The sequence below is a fragment of the Hemitrygon akajei genome, chromosome 15 (genome assembly GCF_048418815.1).
Source record: "Hemitrygon akajei chromosome 15, sHemAka1.3, whole genome shotgun sequence".
NCBI classification, from domain to species: Eukaryota; Metazoa; Chordata; class Chondrichthyes; order Myliobatiformes; family Dasyatidae; genus Hemitrygon; species Hemitrygon akajei.
This window is the reverse complement of record NC_133138.1, coordinates 65,947,084-65,970,195: the sequence shown is the minus strand read 5'-3', so window position 1 is coordinate 65,970,195 and position 23,112 is coordinate 65,947,084. Positions and strand designations below refer to the sequence as shown.

Below are 23,112 nucleotides of genomic sequence, written 5' to 3'. Positions count from 1 at the left end.
GCACCTGCAATCTGAGAATACTCTCAGCGTGGCATTAGAGAAGGCCATGGACCAATGTGTTAGAATGGGAAGTAGAATTGAAATGGCTGGCCACCAGGAAATCCTGCCTTTTGTGGTAAACAGAGGAAACATGCTGGAAGTAGTTCCCCAGTAGAAGACCACACAGAGTATTTAGTACAGTCAATGACTCTGAAAGACTCATAGGGGAAGTGTCACCTCACCTGGTAGGACTATTTGTAGCCCTGAATGGTCGTGAGGAAGTTGTAGGGGCAGGTGTAGTACTTGTCCTGCTTGCTGGGCAAATGCCTGGACAGAGACCATATTTTAATGGCCTGTTAACCACTGAAAATGTTTCAGAAGTTATCACAACTACTTAAATAGTAAAAGATTAAAATAGAGTAAAAAAAAAGTGTGTTTAAGCAATTAAAGGTTGATAGCTTATAGGATTTAAGATAGTGACAGGAAGAAAACTAAGGGAAACAGAAGGATTCAAAAGTTGATACAGGAAAATGTTAGTGCAAGAACAGGCTCAAATCTTAGAGCAGCAACAAACATTATTTGGACTTTATGAAAGATGATATGGAATACAATTTTGGTTCTGCAGTTATTGGTAGAGTGGCTCTGAGGCAGACTTGTTAAAGTAGTTAAGTATTTGTAAACACTAAGTACAGAAAAACAATGTTACAGATTTAAGACCCTTTGTCAGACATGTTAAAGATGTTTACCTAGTCATTGCAAGAAAATTATTCCAAAATCAATCACTATTCAACTTTAGCAGGAATTTCAAAGGGTGATCATTTTGACATCTTGTCTAGATTGCAACAATATACAAATACTCATTTCAATGCACAATAAGACTTTATTAAAAAAGTTTGAATACACTGCATAAATAATGACAATATCTTCAACGTTTAGGGTCCATCTGGAAGATACAAACATGCAATTACATACAAATTACAATAAACATAGCTTGAAGTTTCAGGTGATTAGCAATCAGAAGTCATATTCCATTAATGGCAATTCAACTTTGATTCCATCCAGGTCTGCCAATATATCAGTTTCATAGAAATCCAACGAATCTACAAGTTAAAAGATAGATATGTAGTTTCATCACCACAAAGAGAGCTCAGTTAAGTAAAAATACAAAACAGTGCATACCGGATTCGTTTACGGGGGACAGCCGTTTCATAGGTGACGGGACTTTATTCAGCACTTCTTCCATTAAAGCTCCTTCCTTCTCCAGAAAAGAGAGCGGCAAGCCTGCCAGATAGCTGTGATCAAGCCTGTGTTCCTCTGGCAAAGTAAAATCTTCAAAGTCTGCAGGTAAACATTAAGAGTTTAAATTATCTAAACCTGAAATCCAGACTCCTGTTTTTCTCAACTGTACACAATTTGGCAAGGCTTTTAGTTCACTCAAGGCAACAAGATTGAACCTGCAGTCTTGGTATTCTGGTGGCTGCAATGGAGTAGGTTGCAGTAGCTACGTGCTCCGAAATTATTCGCTTACTTTGCTGTTTAAATCTATCTCAGAGAGAGCACCATGAGTAGAAAACACTCTAGAAAAGGTTACTTTAGAGACTTTGGCTGAAATGTCTCAACAAATGTCAGAGAGACTCGAACAACTGGATGACTTGGAATCCAAGTTTGACTTGTTACAGAATTCCTTCGACCTGGTTAAATCTGAACTGAAAACGCTTAATCGGAAACTTGAAAGTATACAGCAGACTGTGAATGACCATGAAATTCGTATTGTTGCAGAAGGATATCGAAGGTTTCAAGAAAATTTCTAAGGAACAACTTTAAAAATACGACGCGTTACTGAAGAAACTGACAGATTTGGAGACCAGGAACTGAAGGTGCAATATCAGAATTCTTGGGCTTCCTGAAAAACTGGAGGGTAATCAACCTATCGATTATTGTGCACAAATGCTGAAAGATTTATTCCCCCATATATTATCAGAACTACCAAAATTTGAGCGCGTTCACCGAGGATCCTGCCAAACCTCACTCTATTTTCATTCGCTTTTATGACTATCAGATTAAAGAACAGATCCTTCGTGAATCAAGGAAGAAACGCATATTACAATTTCGTAATCAACAGTTTTGGATCGTTCAAGATTATCCACGGGAAGTTTTAAGAGCCAGACAGGCTTTTAAAGAGGTCATGTCTGATCTTTTTAAGCTTGGCTGTCGCCTTTCTCTCAGAGATCCGTGTAAACTCAAGGTTACTACTTCTGATAATAAGGTTTTTTGGTTTACGAAGCCTGAAGAAGCTAAGAAATTTTTACATCGTCTCCATGCTTAAATTTAACCTTGAGTTGCTTTATGCTAAATGTTTTAATTTCAGGTGTTCAATCAAGTAATTGGCACTTTGTTGATAACAAGGTTACTTGGTTTTACGAAGTTTTAATCATTTGTTTGCTTAAGTAACTGGCGCCTTATCTTTCAAACTATGCAAAACATGCAGGCAGACTGCATCCATTTTCTCTTTTGTTGTTTTCCACCTTTATATAGGTCCTCTAATGTTACTTTCTCGCAGCTCTTTTTAAACAAAATGTTATATTCTCTCAGTGTTATTTTTACCTTCCTTTTAGTAATTTGACAAAGTAATTATGTAGGGTATACATGTAGTAATTATTGAGGAATTAAACTATAGGGTGTTTTGCTTTACTTTAAATTCAGATTTTTCCTATCTTTTGATTATTTATACACTTTTTGGTCTTTTGCTGTTTTTCCAATAGTATACAATATTCTATTGCTGGTTTTTGTTTTTTTCATTATTTTACATTTTGTCATTGTTTTTTCCTCCCTTGAATGCCTTCAATTAGTCATGTAGGAAGTTATCTAAACTGCTTCCCTTCCTAATTATTTTCTATTTGTTTCTTTACTCCTTTTCTTTGCACCCATAAGTACATGTTGTTTTTACTTATTGATTTTCCTCATTTGTCTTTCCTTTTTACCGAGATTAATACTTATATTTTCCCATGGTTTTTTCTCGTAAATAGCGAACTTATTTACTTTGATATTTTGTGTTTGTATACATACATTTCCAATCGTTTATTCAGCTCAGCTATACATATATATTTTTTGGAGCCACCGGAGTTTTGGGTTGGGAACGTTAGAATTAGTCTTCAGCCTCCCTTGGCTGATTTCTCTCTTGGGGGGGGGGGGGGGGGGGGGGATGGGTTCTTCCAGAAAGCCGATTGGAGGTTTTTACTGTTTTATTTATTCACTATCTACATGTCTGTGATTACCTTTTATACATTACTAAAGGATACTTGATGGATTCTTTTATTAATATACTCAGTTTTAATGTGAAAGGTCTAAATAACCCTGTTAAATGAAATAAGATTTTCTCTTATATCCGGAAACTTAAAACTCGTATAATCTTTCTCCAAGAAACCTATATTCGTAAAGATAATATTTCACACTTTTTCAAAGGATGGAAGGGTATACATTTTCACTCACCCTCTCAATCTAGATCAAGAGGCGTCTCTATCCTCTTTGATCAGAATGTATCCTTTATTCAACATAATGTAATTTCTGATACAAATGGGAGCTTTGTTATTGTTTCGGGTAGTCTTGAGAATAAACTAATCGTATTTGTGAATGTATATGCTCCAAAAACATATGACTCCTTGTTCTTTGAACGTCTTTTCTCTTTTCTGCCTGATTTGAATCGGTATTCCTTAGTGATGGGTGGAAATTTTAATTTTTGGCTTGACCCTATATTAGATCGCTCTTCAAGTAAAACCCCTGTCACTAATAAATCAGTCCTACTTTTTAAATCTTTTCTATTTCAATGTGGTATTCGCGATGTGTGGCTTGCTTGCGCTTTTTAAAAAAAAAAACAAGCCCTAGAAAAGGAATATTCATATTTCTCTCAGGTTCATCATATGTACTCTCGGATTGACTACTTTTTTTTAAAAAAATAGATAGAAACTTGCTTCCACTGGTTCGATCCTGTGATTATAAGGAGATTGCTTTGTCTGATCATGCACCTGTGCTTCTGGCTTTAAGATTACCTGTTTACTCTGTACCAAATAGAAGTTGGTGTTTTAACTTCATTGTTATCTGATAAAAATTTTCTAAAGTTTTTGGAAAACCTTGTTACTTTTTTCTTTAAAGAAAATTTTAAAGGAGATACTGCTGGTACTATAGTCTGGGATACTTTTAAAGCATATATTCGTGGAGAAATTATCTCTTACTCTACCTATATAAAGAAAAAAGCTGATAAAGAAAGGTCTGACCTAGCAGCGATATTAAAAGATCTTGATCGAAAGTATGCCCTATCTCCAGATCCAACTATATATAAGCGTATTGAAATCCAATCCAAGTATAATCTTCTGCTGACTTACCGAATTGAACGACAGCTGTTGAGAGATAAAACTCAATTTTACATTCACGGGGATAGAACAGGTATTTTATTAGCCTATCGCTTAAAATCTTTTACAGTTAATCGTGAAATCACAGAAATTTTTAAAGATAATGGTACTAAGATATCTGAGCATTCTGAAATTAACAACGTATTTAAGAACTTTTACCTTAAGTTGTATCAGTCTGACTCTAAAGATGATACCTATGTGAATGCTTTTTTCAGTAATATCAACATTCCTACATTGTCTGCTGATAGCCTAACAGTTAGATCAGCCTATTTCCAAAGAAGTGGCTAAGGCTATACGTGCTTTACATTCTGGTAAGACCCCAGGACCTGATGGCTTTCCTGGGGAGTTTTATAAAACTCTCACTATGTTACTTACACCTTATTTATCCTGTTTTATCAGAGTCCTTTAAATCAGGTAAACTCCCTCAATCTTTTTATGAAGCTTTTATTTCTCTTATTCTTAAAAAAAATAAAAATCCAGCTGAATGTTCTTCATACAGACCAATCTCCTTATTAAATGTTGATGCAAAAATCTTATCCAAAATCTTAGCTTGAAGACTTGAAAATATTTTACCATCTATTATATCACATGACCAGACAGGATTTATTAAAAATCATTACTCAGATTTTAATATATGTCAGTTATTGAATGTGATATATTCACCATCCAAAAAAAATCAGTGTATATTATCCTTAGATGCAGAAAAAGGCTTTGATAGGATTGAGTGGAATTATCTTTTTAAGACCTTAGAAAAGCTTAATTTTGGGCCTAATTTTATTTGTTGGGTTAAATTAATTTACTTGTCTCCTACCGCTCAGGTTATTACTAACTCTCAAATTTCTAAGCCCTTTAAATTACAGCGGGGAACTAGACAAGGTTGCCCTCTTAGTCCTTTACTTTTTCCTTTAGCTATAGAACCCTTAGCAATAGCATTTCAAGAATCTAAGGACATTTCTGGTATATTAAGGGAAGGTATGACTCATAAAATTTCATTATACGCTGATGATATTTTACTTTTTACCTCTAACACTGAAACTTCTTTACCTTCGGTTCTTTCTTTAATTTCCCAGTTTAGTTCTTTTTCAGGATATAAGCTGAACTTACATAAAAGTGAGCTATTTTCTTTAAATGACCTAATGTCATCAAATGCCAAATTTCCATTCCAAGTTGTTACAAGTCAATTTACATATCTAGGTGTAACAATTACTAAAAACCTCAACAATTTATTTAAAGAAAACTTAAACCCCTTATTGAATAATGTGAAAAAGGCGCTTTCTAAATGGTCTCCTCTTTCTTTATCCCTAATTGGCTGAATTAATTCGATTAAAATGAAGATTCTCCCTAAATTTTTTAATATCTTTTTCAGGCCTTACCTATTTTTATTCCTAAGACCTACTTTGATTCTTTAGATTCAATTTTAACATCTTATATTTGGAATAATAAGTAAGCTCATTTAAGTAAAGTTTACCTACAAAGAAATAGAGATGGGTGGATTAGCCCTACCCAATTTTATGTTTTACTATTGGGCTGCCAATATAAGGAATATTACTTTCTGGTCTTATTATATTTATTGTAAAGATTGCCCATCATGGGTCTCCTTAGAAGTTAATTCTGTAAAAAATTCCTCTATGGTCTCTCTTCTTGGATCATATTCTTCTTTTTCAGCAAATAAAAGAACCGATAACATAATTGTTAAGCAAACTTTAAGGATATGGTCTCAATTTAGGAAATTTTTTGGTTTAGCGAATTTTTCATTATCATCTCCCATTCTCCTCTTTTTTTTTAATCCCTTCCATGACTGACAAAGTCTTTAAGGATTGGGATGAACTAGGTATTAAGTGTTTTTGGGACCTGTTTATCTCAGGATCTCTTGCTTCATTTGACCAATTGTCAACTAAATTTGCACTCCCAAAAACACATTTTTTACAGATACCTTCAAATTAGAGATTTCTTACGTTTCCAATTAACTACTTTTCCTATAGGTCCTGATAAAAATTTACTGGATGATCTTTTAAATTTAAAACCTTTTGTTAATGGTTCTATTACCGGTATCTATAACTTGTTGATTGATTCTAGACAAGACTTTTTAGATAAAATAAAAAAAAAGCTTGGGAGGATGACCTAAATTGTCAGATTTCTGATGATAGATGGAATAAAATTCTTAAACGGGTTAATAAATCATCTTTCTGCGCTCGTCATTCTCTTCTACAATTTAAAGTGGTTCATAGAGCTTACATTTCTAAACAGAAGCTGTCCAGTTTTTATCCAAATGTTTCTCCACTTTGTAATAAATGCAACTCTGCTGATGCCTCTTTAATTCATGTTTTGGTTTTGCCCTAAAATTGAAAAGTTTTGGCGGGAAGTATTCCATACCTTCTCACAACTTTTTAGGGTCCAATTTGACCCAAATCCCTTACTGCCTTGTTTGGTATTATTGCAGATGAAGATATAACTTTAAATACTTCTAACCTACAGGTTTTAGTTTTTAACCTCTCTTTTAGCAAGGAGAGCAATCTTGCTTAAATGGAAGGAGTCTACCCCTCCTACACATCTTCAATGGCTACGTGATATTATGTCTTATTTAAATTTAGAAAAGATCCGCTGCTCAGTCTTAAATTTGAAACAATCTTTTTATGATATCTGGGGACCTTTCCTAAATTACTTTTCCAATTATAAAGTTTAACAGTGCACAGACTTCTATGTATATTTTTATCTTCTCTTCTTAAGCGAATATGTTTTTTTTCCTAATTATTCATTATCATCCATCAGCTTTTTTCTTTGGTAGTTGGTAGAGGGTTGACACTTTTTTTTTTAAATATAAAAAATTTCTTTTATGATGTATGACCTATCTTTAAATTTTTGATTACAGAGTGGTATACCTTTGTGTTATGCTATAACATTTTGATCAATTTTAATCACAATATATGAATGTACACAAGTTATGTTGAGATGTATCTATGTGTTGCACTCTGTAAATCTTGTTTTTTTTCCTTCTGAATAAAAATATTGTAAAAAGAACCTGCAGTCTTTATAGAAAGAGTATAGGCCTGGTGAGGTGGCGGGGGGGGGGGGGGGGGGAGAGAAGAAAGGAAAACTTACAGCAAAAAAGTATATCTTGTAACAAAGTTCTTCACAAGACAATTTTTTGTAAGTTTTTGAAGTTAAGATATTTAAAAAATCTTGATTATGACACTAGTACTCTAGCAAATGCCTCTGGGTTCTCCAGAGCCAATTGTGCTTGGAATTGTTAATTCAAAATTATAGCAAACCATTTCCACTGTTAGATTCTTAAGGGAAGTCACTAAAACAGTTAGTGAAAAATAGATACAACACAGGCAAAGAGACAGTTTCTGGTAAGTTACTTCCAACAATGCAATTTAAGTTCTTAAATCTATCGATGCCATTAGGCTTTACAATTCTACTGCCAGGACTTAAGAACTTTTTAAAAGCTATTATTAATGCTTTTTGAGATAGTGATTTAGATGCATATCATATTTTTAATTGTATGTAATTAGTTTTGCTACAACAAGTGTATGGGACATTGGAAAAAAAGTTGAATTTCCCCATGGGGATGAATAAAGTATCTATCTATCTTTCTTCATAACACTCTTCCCTTGAATTCATCCCACAGAAGTTTTCAGTCACTTACCAAAAGGATTAAATGGAATGAAAGCTTCAATTTCAGGATAGTCTTCAGGTTTCTCAGCAGGACATCTTGGAGGCTCGGAAGTGGAAGTCTTTTCTGCAGGCTGCACATACATGCATTAATTATCAGAAAGCATTAAAGAATTAAGAGGTGCTCAGGCAAAATTAGCTTTCAGAATAAAACTATATACATCTCTTCAATTCTATGGTGCTACAGGTCTGAGGGGTGAAGGAAATATTTCTACTTCTATTTCTCACTTTGGAAAACAAACATCAAGCTCTTGATTTGAAAGATTAAAACAAAAAAATACAAACCATCACTCTGCAACAAAGCAGATTTAGCATTTAAGGGATCAGAGAAGTGAACAAAGCAAGGAGGGGAATGAAGTATTTAATCATTCAGGAAGGGGGTCAGATATTGGCTTCAGATGATATTGAATGCTCACTTTCCTTCTTAGAGGAGAAAGTGCCATAGCTGCAACTTTAGAATCAACAGCACTACTTTATTCCTTACCATTGCTCACTTTAAAAAGAGTACCATTAAGAAAATGTAGACCAACTCTTCAGCAAAGCATTTTTGTCTTACATTCAGAACAGTAAGAACTGAATTATTAGCATTTAACTCCCTGTATAAAAATCTATAAAATTAACTCTGAAGCAATTGAAAGAGAAAAATACACAGGACACTGAAGGAACTCAGCAGGTCAGGCAGCATCTATAGTTGGTGTTTTAGGCCAGGAACCTTCATCAGGACTAGAAAAGGGGAAGGTGCCAGAATAAAGTGGGGAGGAGGTCAGGCTAGAAGGTGATAAGTGAAGCCACATGTAAAGGGGATGAAGAGGCTGGGAGGCAATAGGTGACAAAGGCAAATGGCTAGAAAATAATCTGACAGGAGAGGAGAGTGGAACTTAGAGAAAGGGAAAGAGGAGAGGCACTGGGGGTGGTAATAGGCAGGTGAGAAGCTAGAGGAACAGAAGAGGGAAGGGGTGGGGAAAATACATTACCAATCTGAAAGAGCAGTGTTCATGCCATCAGGTTGGAGGCTACCTAGACAGAATACAAGGTGTTGCTCCTTTACCTTGAGAGTGGGCTCATTGTGGCAAGAGGCAGCCATGGACCAACACATCAGAACACGAATGGAGTTTCCTGGTGGTTCTCGCCTTTTGCGGATGGAACGGAGGTCTTGACAAAACAGTTCCCCAATTTATGGTGGGTCTCACCTATACAGAGGAGCTGCATCAAGAGCGGCAAATACAGTAGGAAACACCAGATTCACAGGTGATACGTTGCCTCATCTGGAAGGACTATTTGGGGCCCAGAATGGAGGAAAGAGAGGACAGCTGAAGTATTTCTGTTGCAGGCAGTGATAGATGCCAGGAGGGACGAATAAACAAGGGAATCACGGAAGTAGTGATTCCTGTAGAAAGCAGAGAGTGGAACAGAGGAGAGGTAGAGATGCATTTGGTGGTAGGGTCCTGTTGAAGATGGCAGAGAAAGATGTTTTAGATATGGTGGCTCAAGGTGTGGTAGGTGAAAAGAAGTGGAACTCTATTCCAGTTAGGCAGCAGGAAAATGTGTTGAACACAGATGTCCAGGAAATGGAGAACTGCAGGTGAGGACAGCATCAATGGTGGAGGAAAAGAAACCCACATTCTTTGAAGGAGGACACGTCCTGGAAAAGGCAGCTTCATCCGTAGGTTTACAAGCATCATCATTCTGCCCTCCCTCACCTATTACCTTCCAGCTCATAATCCTTCTCCACCCACTCCCAACTTCTCCCTTCATCAAGACTGGAAAGGAAGGGTCTCAGCCCAAAACATCAACTGTTTATTCATCTCCATAGATGCTGCCAGACCTGCTGAGTTCCTCAAGCATTGTGTTGCTCTGGATTTCCCAGCATATGGCAAACCTCATGTTATATGTTGCTTACTATCCAGTTTGTTAATATGAGAGTGTCCCTTGTTACATACTTCAAATACAACTTATTTTAGTCAGGTTTTAAAAAAAAATGCATTATATAGTAATTTATTCAAGAACAAAGTTGCTCAAATTCTTTATCTTGGGATGGAAGACAAAATTGAAATTAAACATTTGATCTGAGCTGCTACTGTTATTGCTACACATAATAGCAGTGATGCAGAAGTTGCAGTGGGGAGCAAAAGATGTGGGAGAAAACACTGCAGATTAAACAGGTAGTTTAATCAAGAAATGTGGGGCAAGTGTTCATGAAATAATAGCTGAAAATAATAAAGACAGAAAAAAAAGGAGCTACCCAACACAAGAGCTTCCAATCAAACTATTCAGTTGGACATTTATTTAGCATTTAAAAAAAATGTACCCTCCAAAAGAATAACGAGGATAAAATTTAAATACCTTGGTTGTTTTAAATGTTTTTACTTTACTGAGCAGCTTGAAGGCTTTTGCTTTTCCCTTTTTCTGAGTCTGATTAGTCTTGATATCTGTACGCGAAAGACAGTTCACATCTCCCAGTGCCTTTCTTGCAGACTGCTGCAAGTGAGGCGTTACGGTTAATATCTTTCCAGCTTTGGGAGTCTGTAGTAGAGCTGCTTCAGCTAAAAGTGGAGAATTCACAAACAGACATTTCAAAATTCATGCAAACACAGATCAGTACTAGACATTTGTATTTAGCCAGAGTTCTTATTCCCCAGGTAGATTGGAGGGGGGGGGGGGGGAAGATGCTGGTGGGGATTACAGCAGAACAGAGGTGGCAGAGATTTCTGGGAAAAGTTCACAAGGTACAGGATAGACTTGTCCCACCGAAGAACATCTTAAGTGGGAACCGTGGCTGACAAGGGAAGTGGAGAACTCCATAAAAGCCAAGGAAAGGGATACAAGGTAGCAAAAAGTTCGTGGGAAGTTAATGATTGGGAAGCATTTAAAATCCAACAAAAGGCAATTAATAAAGCTATAAAAGGGAAAATGAGGGCAAACTAGCCAATAATATAAAGCAGGATACTAAAAGTTTTCTCAGTTATAAAACTCTGAGATGCAGAGATGGCAGAGGAACTGAATGCATATTTTGCAACAGTCTTCACAGTGGAAGATGTCTGCAGTATACAGGACATTCAAGAGTGTCAGGGAAGTGAAGTTTGTGCAGTGAAAATTACGACTGAAGGTGCTCAGGAAGCTTAATGGTCTGAGGGTGGATAAATCTCCTGGACCTGATGGAATGCACCCTCAGATTCTGAAGGAAGTAGCTGGAGAGATTGCAGAGGCATTAACAATGATCTTTCAAGATTCTGACATTGTATGCTGGAAAATTGCAAATGTTACTCTGCTATTTAAGAAGGGTGGGAGGCAGCAGAAAGGAAACAATAGACCTGTTAGCCTGACAACAGTGATTGGGAAGTTCTTGGAGTCGATTATTAGGGATGAGATTATGGAGCACCTGGAGGCACATGACAAGATAGGCCAAAGCCAGCATGGTTTCCTGAAAGGAAAATCCTGCCTGACTAACCTACTGCAGTTTTTTGAGGAAATTACAGGCAGGGTAAACAAAGAAGATGCAGCAGATGTGGTGCACTTGGATTTTCAGAAGGCCTTTGACAAGGTGCCACACAAGGCTACTTAGCAAGATAAGAGCCCATGGAATTACAGGGAAATTACTAGCATAGGTGGAGCATTGGCTGATCAGCAGAAAACAGAGTGGAAATAAAGGGATCCTGTTCTGTCTGGCTGCCGGTTACCAGTGGAGTTCCACGGGGGTCGGTGTTGGGACTGCTGCTTTTTACAATGCATGTCAATGATTTGGACTGTGTGATTAATGAATTTGTGGCTAAATTTGCCGATGACACAAAGATAGTTGGAGGAGCAGGTAGTGTTGAGAGCCTGTAGAGTAGTCACCAACCAGTCGATTGCAATCGACCTTTGAGACTTTCCCAGGAGATCCCGAAAAAAAAAGGAAAAATAAATACACAAATAATTTTATAATGCTCACATTACAACAGTAAGTAATACTAATTATGATAATTATAATATAGCAATACTCCTGCTATGGAAAGCTGTGTATAAAGAGGTTGTTTCTGGGGTTGTGGGATTTTACTTCTGTTCTTTCTGCCCAGTTTTATAACACTGTGCTGTAATAACCCTGATTTCCTGGATTATCACTGTGTGATTCATCAGCAGGCCTTGGCTGGGAAGGTTGTGGACTTTTCTCATGTAATGGGAGATGGTGGTGGACTTTAGGAGATCTGGGCCTCATATGGAGCCAGTGATCATTAATGGAGAATGTGTGGAGCAGGTTAAGACCTACAAGTATCTGGGAGTACAGTTAGACGAGAAGCTAGACTGGACTGCCAACACAGATGCCTTGTGCAGGAAGGCACAGAGTTGACTGTACTTCCTTAGAAGGTTGGCGTCATTCAATGTCTGTAGTGAGATGCTGAAGATGTTCTATAGGTCAGTTGTGGAGAGCGCCCTCTTCTTTGTGGTGGCGTGTTGGGGAGGAAGCATTAAGAAGAGGGACGCCTCACGTCTTAATAATCTGGTAAGGAAGGCGGGCTCTGTCGTGGGCAAAGTACTGGAGAGTTTAACATCGGTAGCTGAGCGAAGGGCGCTGAGTAGGCTACGGTCAATTATGGAAAACTCTGAACATCCTCTACATAGCACCATCCAGAGACAGAGAAGCAGTTACAATTCAACCGCCAGGACTTAAGAACTTTAAAAGCTATTATTAATGCTTTTTGAGATAGTGATTTAGATGCATATCATATTTTTTACTGAGTTAAGTATTGTATGTAATTAGTTTTGCTACAACAAGTGTATGGGACATTGGAAAAAAAGTTGAATTTCCCCATGGGGATGAATAAAGTATCTATCTATCTATCTAATGACACTGGTGGTCAAACTGATGAACGATTCGAGCAAAAACACTTCAGCATCACTTATTCAAGGCATTATTGGAGCCCAATGCTGCTTACGGAGACATAATTCTTCACACTGATGTTCGGTGGCTGAGTCGCAGCAAAGTGCTGCAACAATTTGTTGACTTGCTATCTGAGATAAAAGACTTTTCTGTCAACAAGAAACGCGGAGCACGAAGAACTGTCAGATGATGCGTGGCTACTGGATTTAGGGTTTCTGACAGACCTAATGGCTAAAAGTCAGTGCCTACTTCAGGTCAACTTATCTGTGTGAAACTGCGTTTTCACAGATGAAAATTGTTAAATCTAAATACAGGAGCTGTCTTACTGACAGACACCTCAGACTGATTGTCTGTAGTTATGAGCCAAATTTCAGGGAACTAGCAGAAAGCATTCAGCCCCAGTCATCACACTGAGTTCAAGTCAATTTTTATTCATTTATTTTTCATGTTGAAATAAAATTAATGAAACTTAGAATTAAAGGTATGGAGTATTGTAATATTCTTAAAGACAGCTATGGCCTGTTTGATATTCTAGTTAGTGTTTTCTTGGTTGAATTAATTTGAAAGTTTGACAAAAGCATTTTATGAAATACAATATCTCAAGTAAGACGCCTCAGGTTAGAAGTATAATCAGAGCTGTTTTTTCTCCAAACGATTTAGTAGGTAGATCTTGCCTTTCACCAAGGCTGAGGTAGTGGATCTTGGGCTTAAAAAGGTTGGTGACCACTACTGTAGAGAGACTTAGATAGTTTAGGGGAATAGGCAAATGAATTGTATTTCATTGCAATGAAATACAATCTTGGAAAGTGTATGGTCATGGACTTTGATGGAAGAAATAAACAGGCAGACTATTGTTTAGATGGGGAGAGAATTCAAAATGCAGAGATGCAAAGGGACTTGGGAGATGTAAAGGTTGACCTCCAGATTGAGACAGTGGTGAAGGCGGCAAATGCAATGTTGACATTCATTTCTAGAGGTATGGAATACAAGAGCAAAGATGTGATGTTGAGGCTCTATAAGGCACTCGTGAGACCACACTTGGAGTATTGTGTGCAGTTTTGGGCTCCTCATTTTGGAAAGGATTACTGACATTAGAGGGTTCAGAGAAGATTCATGAGAATGATTCCAGGAATGAAAGGGTTACCGTATGAGGAACATCTGGCAGCTCTTGGGTTGTATTCCCTGCAGTTCAAGAAAATGAGGGGGGATCTCATAGAAACACTCTAAACGTTAAAAGGTCGGAACAGATTAGATATGACAAAGTTATTTCCCATGGTAGGGGATTCTAGGACAAGAGGGCATGACTTCAGGATTGAAGGACATCCATTTAGAACAGAGATGTGCAGATATTACTTTAGTCAGAGGGTGGTAAATCTGTGATGTTTGTTGCCAAGAGCAGCTGTGGAGGCCAAATCATTGGGTATAATTGAGGCAGAGATGGATAGGTTCTTGATTAGCAGGGCATCAAAGGATATGGGGAGAAAGCAGGGGAATGGGGATGACTGGAAAATTGAATGGCAGAGCAGACTCGATGGGCCAAATGGCCTACCTCTGCTCCTATATGTTATGGTCTTATAAAAAGAATAAAAAGGGAGATGAGAGTTAATAATGGACCACTGAAAAAATGATGCTGTTGAGGTAGTAATGGGGGACAAGGAAATGGCAGATGAACTGAATGAGTACTTTGCATCATTCTTCACTGTGGAAGACACTAGCTGTATGCCAGAGGTCTGAGAGTGTTAGAGAACAGGAGTGAGTGCTATTACTATTACAAAAGGAAGAAGTGCAATGCAAGCTCAAAGGTCTTAAGGTAGGCAAGTCACCTGGGCCAGAGAGACAGAGAGACAGAGAGACAGAGAGACAGAGAGACAGAGAGACAGAGAGACAGAGAGACAGAGAGACAGAGAGACAGAGAGACAGAGAGACAGAGAGACAGAGAGACAGAGAGACAGAGAGACAGAGAGACAGAGAGACAGAGAGACAGAGAGACAGAGAGACAGAGAGACAGATTGCTGAAGAGCTAACAGATGCATAGGTCATGTTTTTTCAAGAATCACTTGATTCTGGCATGGTCCCAGAGGACTGGAAGATTGCAAATGTCATTCCGCTCTTTAAGAAGGGAGGAAGAAAAGGAAATTATAAGCCAGTTAGCCTAATCTCAGTGGTTGGGAAAGTATTCATTATTAAGGACGAGGTCTAGAGACTAATGATAAAATAAGTCAAAGTCAGCATGGTTTCTGTAAAGGGAAATCTTGCCTGACAACTCTGTTAGAATTTTTCAAGGAAATAACAAGCAGGGTGGACAAAGGAGAGGCAGTGAATGTCATTTACAGTACTTGGATTTTCAAAAGGCATATGAAAAGGTGCCTCTCACGAGACTGCTTAACAAAATAAAATCCTATGGTGCTATATGAAGGATACTGGCATGGATAGAGGAATGACTGACAGGCAGGAGGCAGTGAGTAGGAATAAGGGGGTCTTTTCTGGTTGGCTGCCAGTTACTCAGGGGTCAGTCTTGGGACCGCTACTTTTCACATTGTTTGTCAGTGATTTAGATAATGAAATTGACGGCTCTGAGGCAAAGTTTGCAGATGATACAAAGATAAGGTGGAGAGGTTGGTAGTGCTGAGAACGTAATGCAATTGCAGCAGGACTTAAATTGGAAAATTGGGCAAAAAAGTGGCAGATGGAATATGTATTGGGAAATGTATGATAATACATTTTGGGAAAAGGAATAATAGAGCAAACTATTAAACAGGAAGAAACTTCAAACATCAGAGGTGCAAAGTGACTTTGGAATCTTCGTGCAAGACTCTAAGAAGGTTAATTTACAGGTTAAGGCTGGTAAAGAAGGTGAATGCAAAGTTGGCATTTATTTCAAGAGGAATAGAATATAAAAAAAGCTTTGCAGGACACTAGTCAGGCTGCATTTGCAGTATTAACATTTTTGGGCCCCTTATTGCAGAAAGAAGGTGCTGTCATTGAAGAGAGCCCAGAGGAGGTTCATGAATCTGGGAATGAAGGGGTTAACACATGAGCAGCATTTGGCAGCTTTGGGCCTGTACTCACTGGAATTTTGAAGAAAGTGTGAGGGTATAATTGAAAAGACTAGATAGAGTAGATGTGGAGAGAATGTTTCCTATGGTGGGGGGTATCCAGAACTAGAGGGCACAGCCTCAAGATTGAGGGAAGACCTTTTAAAACAGGAGATTTTTTTTTTAAAAAAAGGTAAAAATGAGTGGCAAATCTTTGGAAAGCTCTGCCACAAACTGCAGTGGAGGCCAATTCTACAGGTATATTTAAAGCAGAAGTTGAGAGATTCCCGATTGGTTGGGGCATCAAGGAATATAGTGAGAAGGCAGGTGTACGTATAGGGTTGAATGGGATCTGGGATCAGCCATGATGGAATGGCAGAGTGAACTCAATGGCCCAATTCTGCTCTCGTGTCTTATGGTTTTAATATAGTCCACAAGTTAATAGCAGCTTTATTTTCCAAAATGCAAGGGTTTAGAAAGGCCACTGAAGCCACTTCAGAGCAGACTCTACCCACACCACTAAACCAGACTACACTATTTTAATTGGAAGATGGATTTGGAAATTCCTTTACACAGCAGGTCAATTTTGTGACAATAAACACCGTTTATTAAGGTTATCAATCCAGTCTATTATACTTACAAGGATGTAGTTTTGGGTGCTTTTTGGTGTGGATACTCAAGAGTTCGTTTTCTTTCTCCACAAATATTCTCAATGCCATTTCAATTATATATCACTGCACAAACTAAAACAAGTGTATTAGTCCACTTTAATATAGAAAACCTACCACATAAAAAGATATTAAAAAGGACACAAGATGTTAACCATTTAATGCATTAAATTAATGCACAATTTAATATACTATTAACCAAAATATTTCTACACAGCAACAAATGTAATATCCATAGAATGAACTAGTCTTCCCAAACAAAAAAATTCTCCTTTGTCTTTAAGAAAAAGAAAAACACAATTGTCAATAAGTGAAAATAATAACTAAATTAGATGTTAGATATTCACTGAATAACACTTTAGTTTTGCCAAAATATCTGATACCAAACATGAACTTGATTCTCTTTCCACAGACCTTCCCCAAACTGCAGAGTACTTTTAATATTTCCCAATTATATTCTTGCAATTCTTTAAAAAGCTTTAGATTATTAAAACAGTGGTTTACCCAGGAAGTTAGGCCCAACCGTTTCCAACTAATCTATTATTTGGATAAGGTTATTTAGCATAGATAGAGCTCCCTAGATCACGCACAGTACCGACTACAATCTGTTGGTTAACTTAATGAGCCATACACACTTTCCCTTTATGAATATTATAACTGTACATTCTATATATGCTTGTTAACCTTGCACTCATAGTTTAGTCTAACTTTATCATTTGGTAATGAAGTTAGCTTTGCAGGTAGTTTCGGAAACCAAACAGTTTAAAAACTCTTTAAAGTTAGTATAAACAGATCATACCAAGTTAGTTTGCACAAACGACTTGCAACACGCTACTACAACAGTCCAAAATTAAACAGTAATTTCTGCAAATTTAAGCATACGATAATAAAAACAAAGTCACTCACTCGTCAATTAGAAGCAATCGCGAACTATGTGAACAAGCCCTCGAACTCAACGTTTTAAATGATGCCGTGTGGCAAACTGCCCCGTGATTGGTTGGGTCAGGAAACTTCACGGCTCAACCCCCAACTACAGCGCCCCTACAGCCAGGCGGACGCATCTGCACCCGGCGCTGGAAAGCGGAACTCGTTGATGCCTTGCTGTAAAATTGTTTCCCAATACATTTCTAAGTATTAAAATAACAGCATATAGGATTGAATATATTTTCCAAAGACTGAATGGATTTAGCTTTTAGTTTCCACGCAGTTACATACTAATAATGGCTCATTTATTTGCGAGGGAAATAACTTGAGGATACAGTATTACCAGCGTTCTACAGATTCCTTAAAGGTTGTTACGGAGTGGTGGTGGGAAAAATCTCCCACTACCAATTAAATGCTATGGTGTGCGCCTCAAATAGCCTCTGACGATCAAGTCCAGCTCCTGGCTTTCACGTGTGGTTTAGCTAAGCCCGGCGGGACAGTTTGAACGGACAGTAGAAGGCGGGTTATTGGCTCCAAACCCAGTCGCTTCGGGCAGGTGGGGCTCGTCAGCCGTGGTTTGCATTCATCTAGAAGGAAAAACTCCGGCCTCAAACATCCGCCGCCTTGCGGCTATACCCACTCAAAGCGAAGGCTTCGAGGAAAAATCCCTAAGGCAGTCCTACGTTGAGTGACTGACAACTCCTGCGCCGCCGCTCGTGCAAACTGTATCGGTATCTGGAGTTCCTTTGGATTCATCAGCTGCTTGGAGAGCGGGGAAGCCTGTTACCTGAGGAACAGCTTGCTCTTTGTATCGTACTGTCCTGGTTTCAACATAGAGACATAGAAAACCTACAGCACAATACAGGCCCTTCGGCCCACAAAGTTGTGCCGAACCATAGAAATTACCTAGGCTTACCGATAACTCTTTTTTTTCTAAGCTCCATGTACCCACCGAGGAGTCTCTTAAAAGACCCTATCGTATCCGCCTTCACCACCGTTGCTGGCAGCCCATTCCACGCACTCACCACTCTCTGCGTAAAAAAAACTTACCCCTGTACCTACTTCCAAGCACCTTAAAACTGTGCCCTCTCTCGTGCTAGCTATTTCAGCCCTGGGAAAAAAAGCCTCTGATTATCCACACGTTTAATGCCTGCATTATCTTATACACCTCGATCAGGTCACCTCTCGTCCTCCGTCGCTGCAAGAGAAAAGGCGGAGTTCACTCAACCTATTCTCATAAGGCATTCTCCCCAATCCAGGTAACATCCTTGTAAATCTCCTCTGCACCCTTTCTATGGTTTCCACATCCTTCCTGCAGTGAGGCCACCAGAACTGAGCACAGTACTGCAAGTGGGGTCTGACTAGGGTCCTATATAGCTACAACATTACCCATCGGCTCCTAAACTCAATCCCACGATTGATGAAGGCCAATGCAGTGTATGCTTTCTTAAACACAGAGTCAACCTGTGCAACAGCTTTGAGTGTCCTATGGATTCGGACCCCAAGATCCCTCTGATCTTCCACACTGCCAACAGTCTTACCATAATACTCAAGTCAAGTCACTTTTATTGTCATTTCGACCATAACTGTTGGTACAGTGCATAGTAAAAATGAGACAATGTCTTTCAGGACCATAGTGTTACATGACACAGTACAAAAACTAGACTGAACTACGTAAAAAACAACACAGAGAAAGCTACATTAGACTACAGACCTACACAGGACTGCATAAAGTGCACAAAAACATTACAATAAATAATAAACAGGACAATAGGGCAAGGTGTCAGTCCAGGTTCTGGGTACTGAGGAGTCTGATAGCTTGGGGGAAGAAACTGTTACATAGCCTGGTCATGAGAGCCCAAATGCTTTGGAGCCTTTTCCCAGACGGCAGGAGGGAGAAGAGATTGTATGAGAGGTGCATGGGGTCCTTCATAATGCTGTTTTCTTTGTGGATGCAGCGTGTAGTGTAAATGTCCGTAATGGCAGGAAGAGAGACCCCGATGATCTTCTTAGCTCACCTCACTATCCGCTGCAGGATCTTGTGATCCGAGATGGTGCAATTTCCGAACCAGGCAGTGATGCAGTTGCTCAGGATGCTCTCAATACAACCCCTGTAGAATGTGATGAGGATGGGGGGGGGGGGGGGGGGGGGGAGATGGACTTTCCTCAGCCTTCGCAGAAAGTAGAGACGCTGCTGGGCTTTCTTTGCTATGGAGCTGGTGTTGAGGGACCAGGTGAGATTCTCCGCCAGGTGAACACCAAGAAATTTGGTGCTCTTAATGATCTCTACCAAGGAGTCGTTGACGTTCAGCGAGGAGTGGTCACTCCATGCCCTCCTGAAGTCAACAACAATCTCTTTTGTTTTGCTCACATTCAGAGACAGGTTGTTGGCTCTGCACCAGTCCATTAGCCGCTGCACCTCCTCTCTGTAAGCTGACTTGTCGTTCTTGCTGATGAGACCCACCATGGTCGTGTCATCGGCGAACTTGATGATATGGTTTGAGCTGTGTGTTGCAGCACAGTCGTGGGTCAGCAGAGTGAACAGCAGTGGACTGAGCACACAGCCCTGGGGAGCCCCCGTGCTCAGTGTGATGGTGTTGGAGATGCTGCTTCTGATCCGGACTGACTGAGGTCTCCCAGTCAGGAAGTCTAGGATCCAGTTGCAGAGGGAGGTGTTCAGGCCCAGTAGGCTCAGCATTCCAATCAGTTTCTGAGGGATGATTGTGTTGAATGCTGAACTGAAGTCTATGAACAGCATCCGAACGTATGTGTCTTTTTTGTCCAGGTAGGTTAGGGCCAGGTGGAGGGTGATGGCAATGGTGTCATCTGTTGAGCAGTTGGGACGGTACGCAAACTGCAGGGTGTCCAGTGAGGGGGGCAGCAGGGTCTTGATATGCATCATGACGAGCCTCTCGAAACACTTCATGATGATGGATGTAAGTGCAACGGGACGGTAGTCATTTAGGCAGGACATTGAAGACTTCTTCGGCATGGGGACGATGGTGGCGGCCTTGAAGCACGTTGGAACGGTGGTGCTGCTCAGGGAGATGTTGAAGATGTCAGTGAGAACATCTGCTAGCTGGTCTGCACATCCTCTGAGCACTCTACCAGGGATGTTGTCTGGTCCAGCAACCTTCCGTGGGTTGACCCTGCACAGGGTTCTTCTCACATCGGCCACGGTGAGACACAGCACCTGGTCATTTGTAGGAGGGGTGGACTTCCTCGTTGCCACATCATTTTCCATCTCAAAACGGGTGTAGAAGTTATTCAGCGCATCTGGGAGGGAGGCATCACCTACACAGTCAGATGATGTTGTCCTGTAATTGGTGATGTCCTGGATGCCCTTCCACATGCGCCACATGTCGCCGCTGTCCTGGAAGTGGCTGTGGATTAGCTGGGCGTGTGCACGCTTTGCCCCTCTGATGGCCCAGGACAATTTGGCCCTTGCTGTTATTAGGGCAGCCTTGTCACCTGCTCTGAAGGCCGAATCGCGGGTCCTCAGCAGTGCATGCACCTCCGCGGTCATCCATGGCTTCTGTACAGTTCACAGAGCGCCTCCTTAGCATTAACGCTGGGGGGAATGTAGACACCGAATATAAGAACAGAGGTGAATTCCCGTGGCAAATAAAATGGTCTGCATCTGACAGCCACAAACTCCACTAGCAATAAGCAGTGTCTGGAAACCAGCACAGAGTTCTTACACCATTCCGTGTTGATGTAAATACACACACCACCACCGCGAGTCTTACTGGAGAGAGCTGCATCCCTGTCCACACGAAACAAGGCGAGCTCGTCTAGCTGAATAGTGGTGTCCAACATTCCCTCAGTGAGCCATGTTTCTATAAAAACGTACGCAGAGCAGACTCGGTACTCCCGCCGAGTATTTTGTTGGAGTCGGCTGTAGTCCATTTTATTGTCCAGGGAGCGGACATTGGAGAGTAGAATGGACAGGAGAGCCGGCCGGCTAGGGTTCGCTTTTTGCCTGGCACGGACCACTGCCCGTTTGCCTCGCTTCCGCGCGCATTGCTTACAACGTCTCCATCTCCGGCTACCAGCATCAGGCGAGTCCGAGGAATGTAGGCCCGTTCCCCTCAGCAAGCCGAGGTCGCGTAATTCAGCCAGCAGATCTTTGTGAAGGTTTGTTTTTGTGCGATCTCTGTATCGTAGTAGTATCTGGCGATGGTAGATAGCCGCTCTGTTATCCATGTGCCCTAATCGAAAATAGTGTATCAAACTTAAAATAGAAAATTAAATTAAAGTAACACCAGGTCAGAAAGGCCACTGCTGCCGTGCCGCGCCACGCTGCCTCATGGTTTGACACATCCTGGCATGCATATTTGACCTACCAAAATGAACCACTTCACACATATCTGGGTTGAATTCCATCTGCCACTTCTTCGCCCAGGTTTGCATCCTATCAATGTCCCACTGTAACCTCTAACAGCCCTCCACACTATCCACAACACCTCCAGCCTTTGTGTCATCAGCAGATTTACTAACCCATCCCTCCACTTCCTCATTCAGGTCATTTATAAAAATAATGAAGAGTAGGGGTCCCAGAACAGATCCCTGAGGCACACCACTGGTCACCGACCTCCATGCAGAATATGACCCGTCTACAACCACTCTTTGCCTTCTGTGGGCAAGCCAGTTCTGGATCCACAAAGCAATGTCCCCTTGGATCCTATGCCTCCTTACTGTCTCAATAAGCCTTGCACGGGGTACCTTGTCAAATGCCTTGCTGAAATCCATATGCACTACATCTACTGCTCTATCTTGAGTCACATCCTCAAAAAATTCAATCAGGCTCATAAGGCACAACCTGCCTTTGACAAAGCCATGCTGACTATTCCTAATCATACTATGCTTCTCCAAATGTTCATAAATCCTGCCTCTCAGTATATTCTCCATCAACTTACCAACCACTGAAGTAAGACTCACTGGTCTGTAATTTCCTGGGCTACCTCTACTCCCTTTCTTGAATAAAGGAACAACATCCGCAACCCTTCAATCCTCGGGAACCTCTCCTGTCCTCATTGATGATGCAAAGATCATTGCCAGAGGCTCAGCAATCTCCTCCCTTGCCTCCCACAGTAGCCTGGGGTACGTCTCATCCCATCCTGGTGACTTATCTAACTTGATGCTTTCCAAAAGCTCCAGCACATTGCTTATCATGTGGACAGCAGGGACTTGGCATTAATGGTCGAACCTCAACTGACGAAGGTCCTCACCTTATAGTGGAGATCTGAAGGCAACTGCAGTATAGAAACAACAGTATTCCCTGGCCCTTAATACAGTGCAGTGAAGGAATCAATTCTCTTTTGGGAATTCATAAACTGAGCCTCCAAGGTGCACTTGAACATAGAATTCCAAAGACACGCTATCCTATGGATGCAAACCATTCTTCTCATCTTGGCCCTGAATGGCTAATCCCTTATTCTGAGTTGGTGACCCCCTTGTTCCAGACACACCAGGCAGAATCTGTAACAATCATACTTTGATGTTTTAACACGATCTACTGAACAAGCGCAGGACAATTAGAAAGCAATGGTACAATTGATCTGAAAGGT

General features: G+C 40.2%; 1 protein-coding gene across 1 annotated transcript; it reads right to left on the bottom strand.

Annotated features, from left to right (window-relative positions):
• Nucleotides 1-839: 839 nt before the first annotated feature.
• On the bottom strand, nt 840-17,666 carry pttg1 (PTTG1 regulator of sister chromatid separation, securin). The gene is made up of 6 exons (XM_073067701.1): nt 17,525-17,666; nt 16,591-16,693; nt 10,404-10,603; nt 8,035-8,134; nt 1,159-1,317; nt 840-1,079 (listed from the first exon to the last, which is right to left on the bottom strand). Exons 2-6 carry the CDS (start codon nt 16,667-16,669, stop codon nt 994-996), a joined length of 624 nt encoding a protein of 207 aa, XP_072923802.1. The 5' UTR covers nt 16,670-16,693; nt 17,525-17,666; the 3' UTR covers nt 840-993.
• Between the last annotated feature and the right edge of the window lie 5,446 nt (nt 17,667-23,112).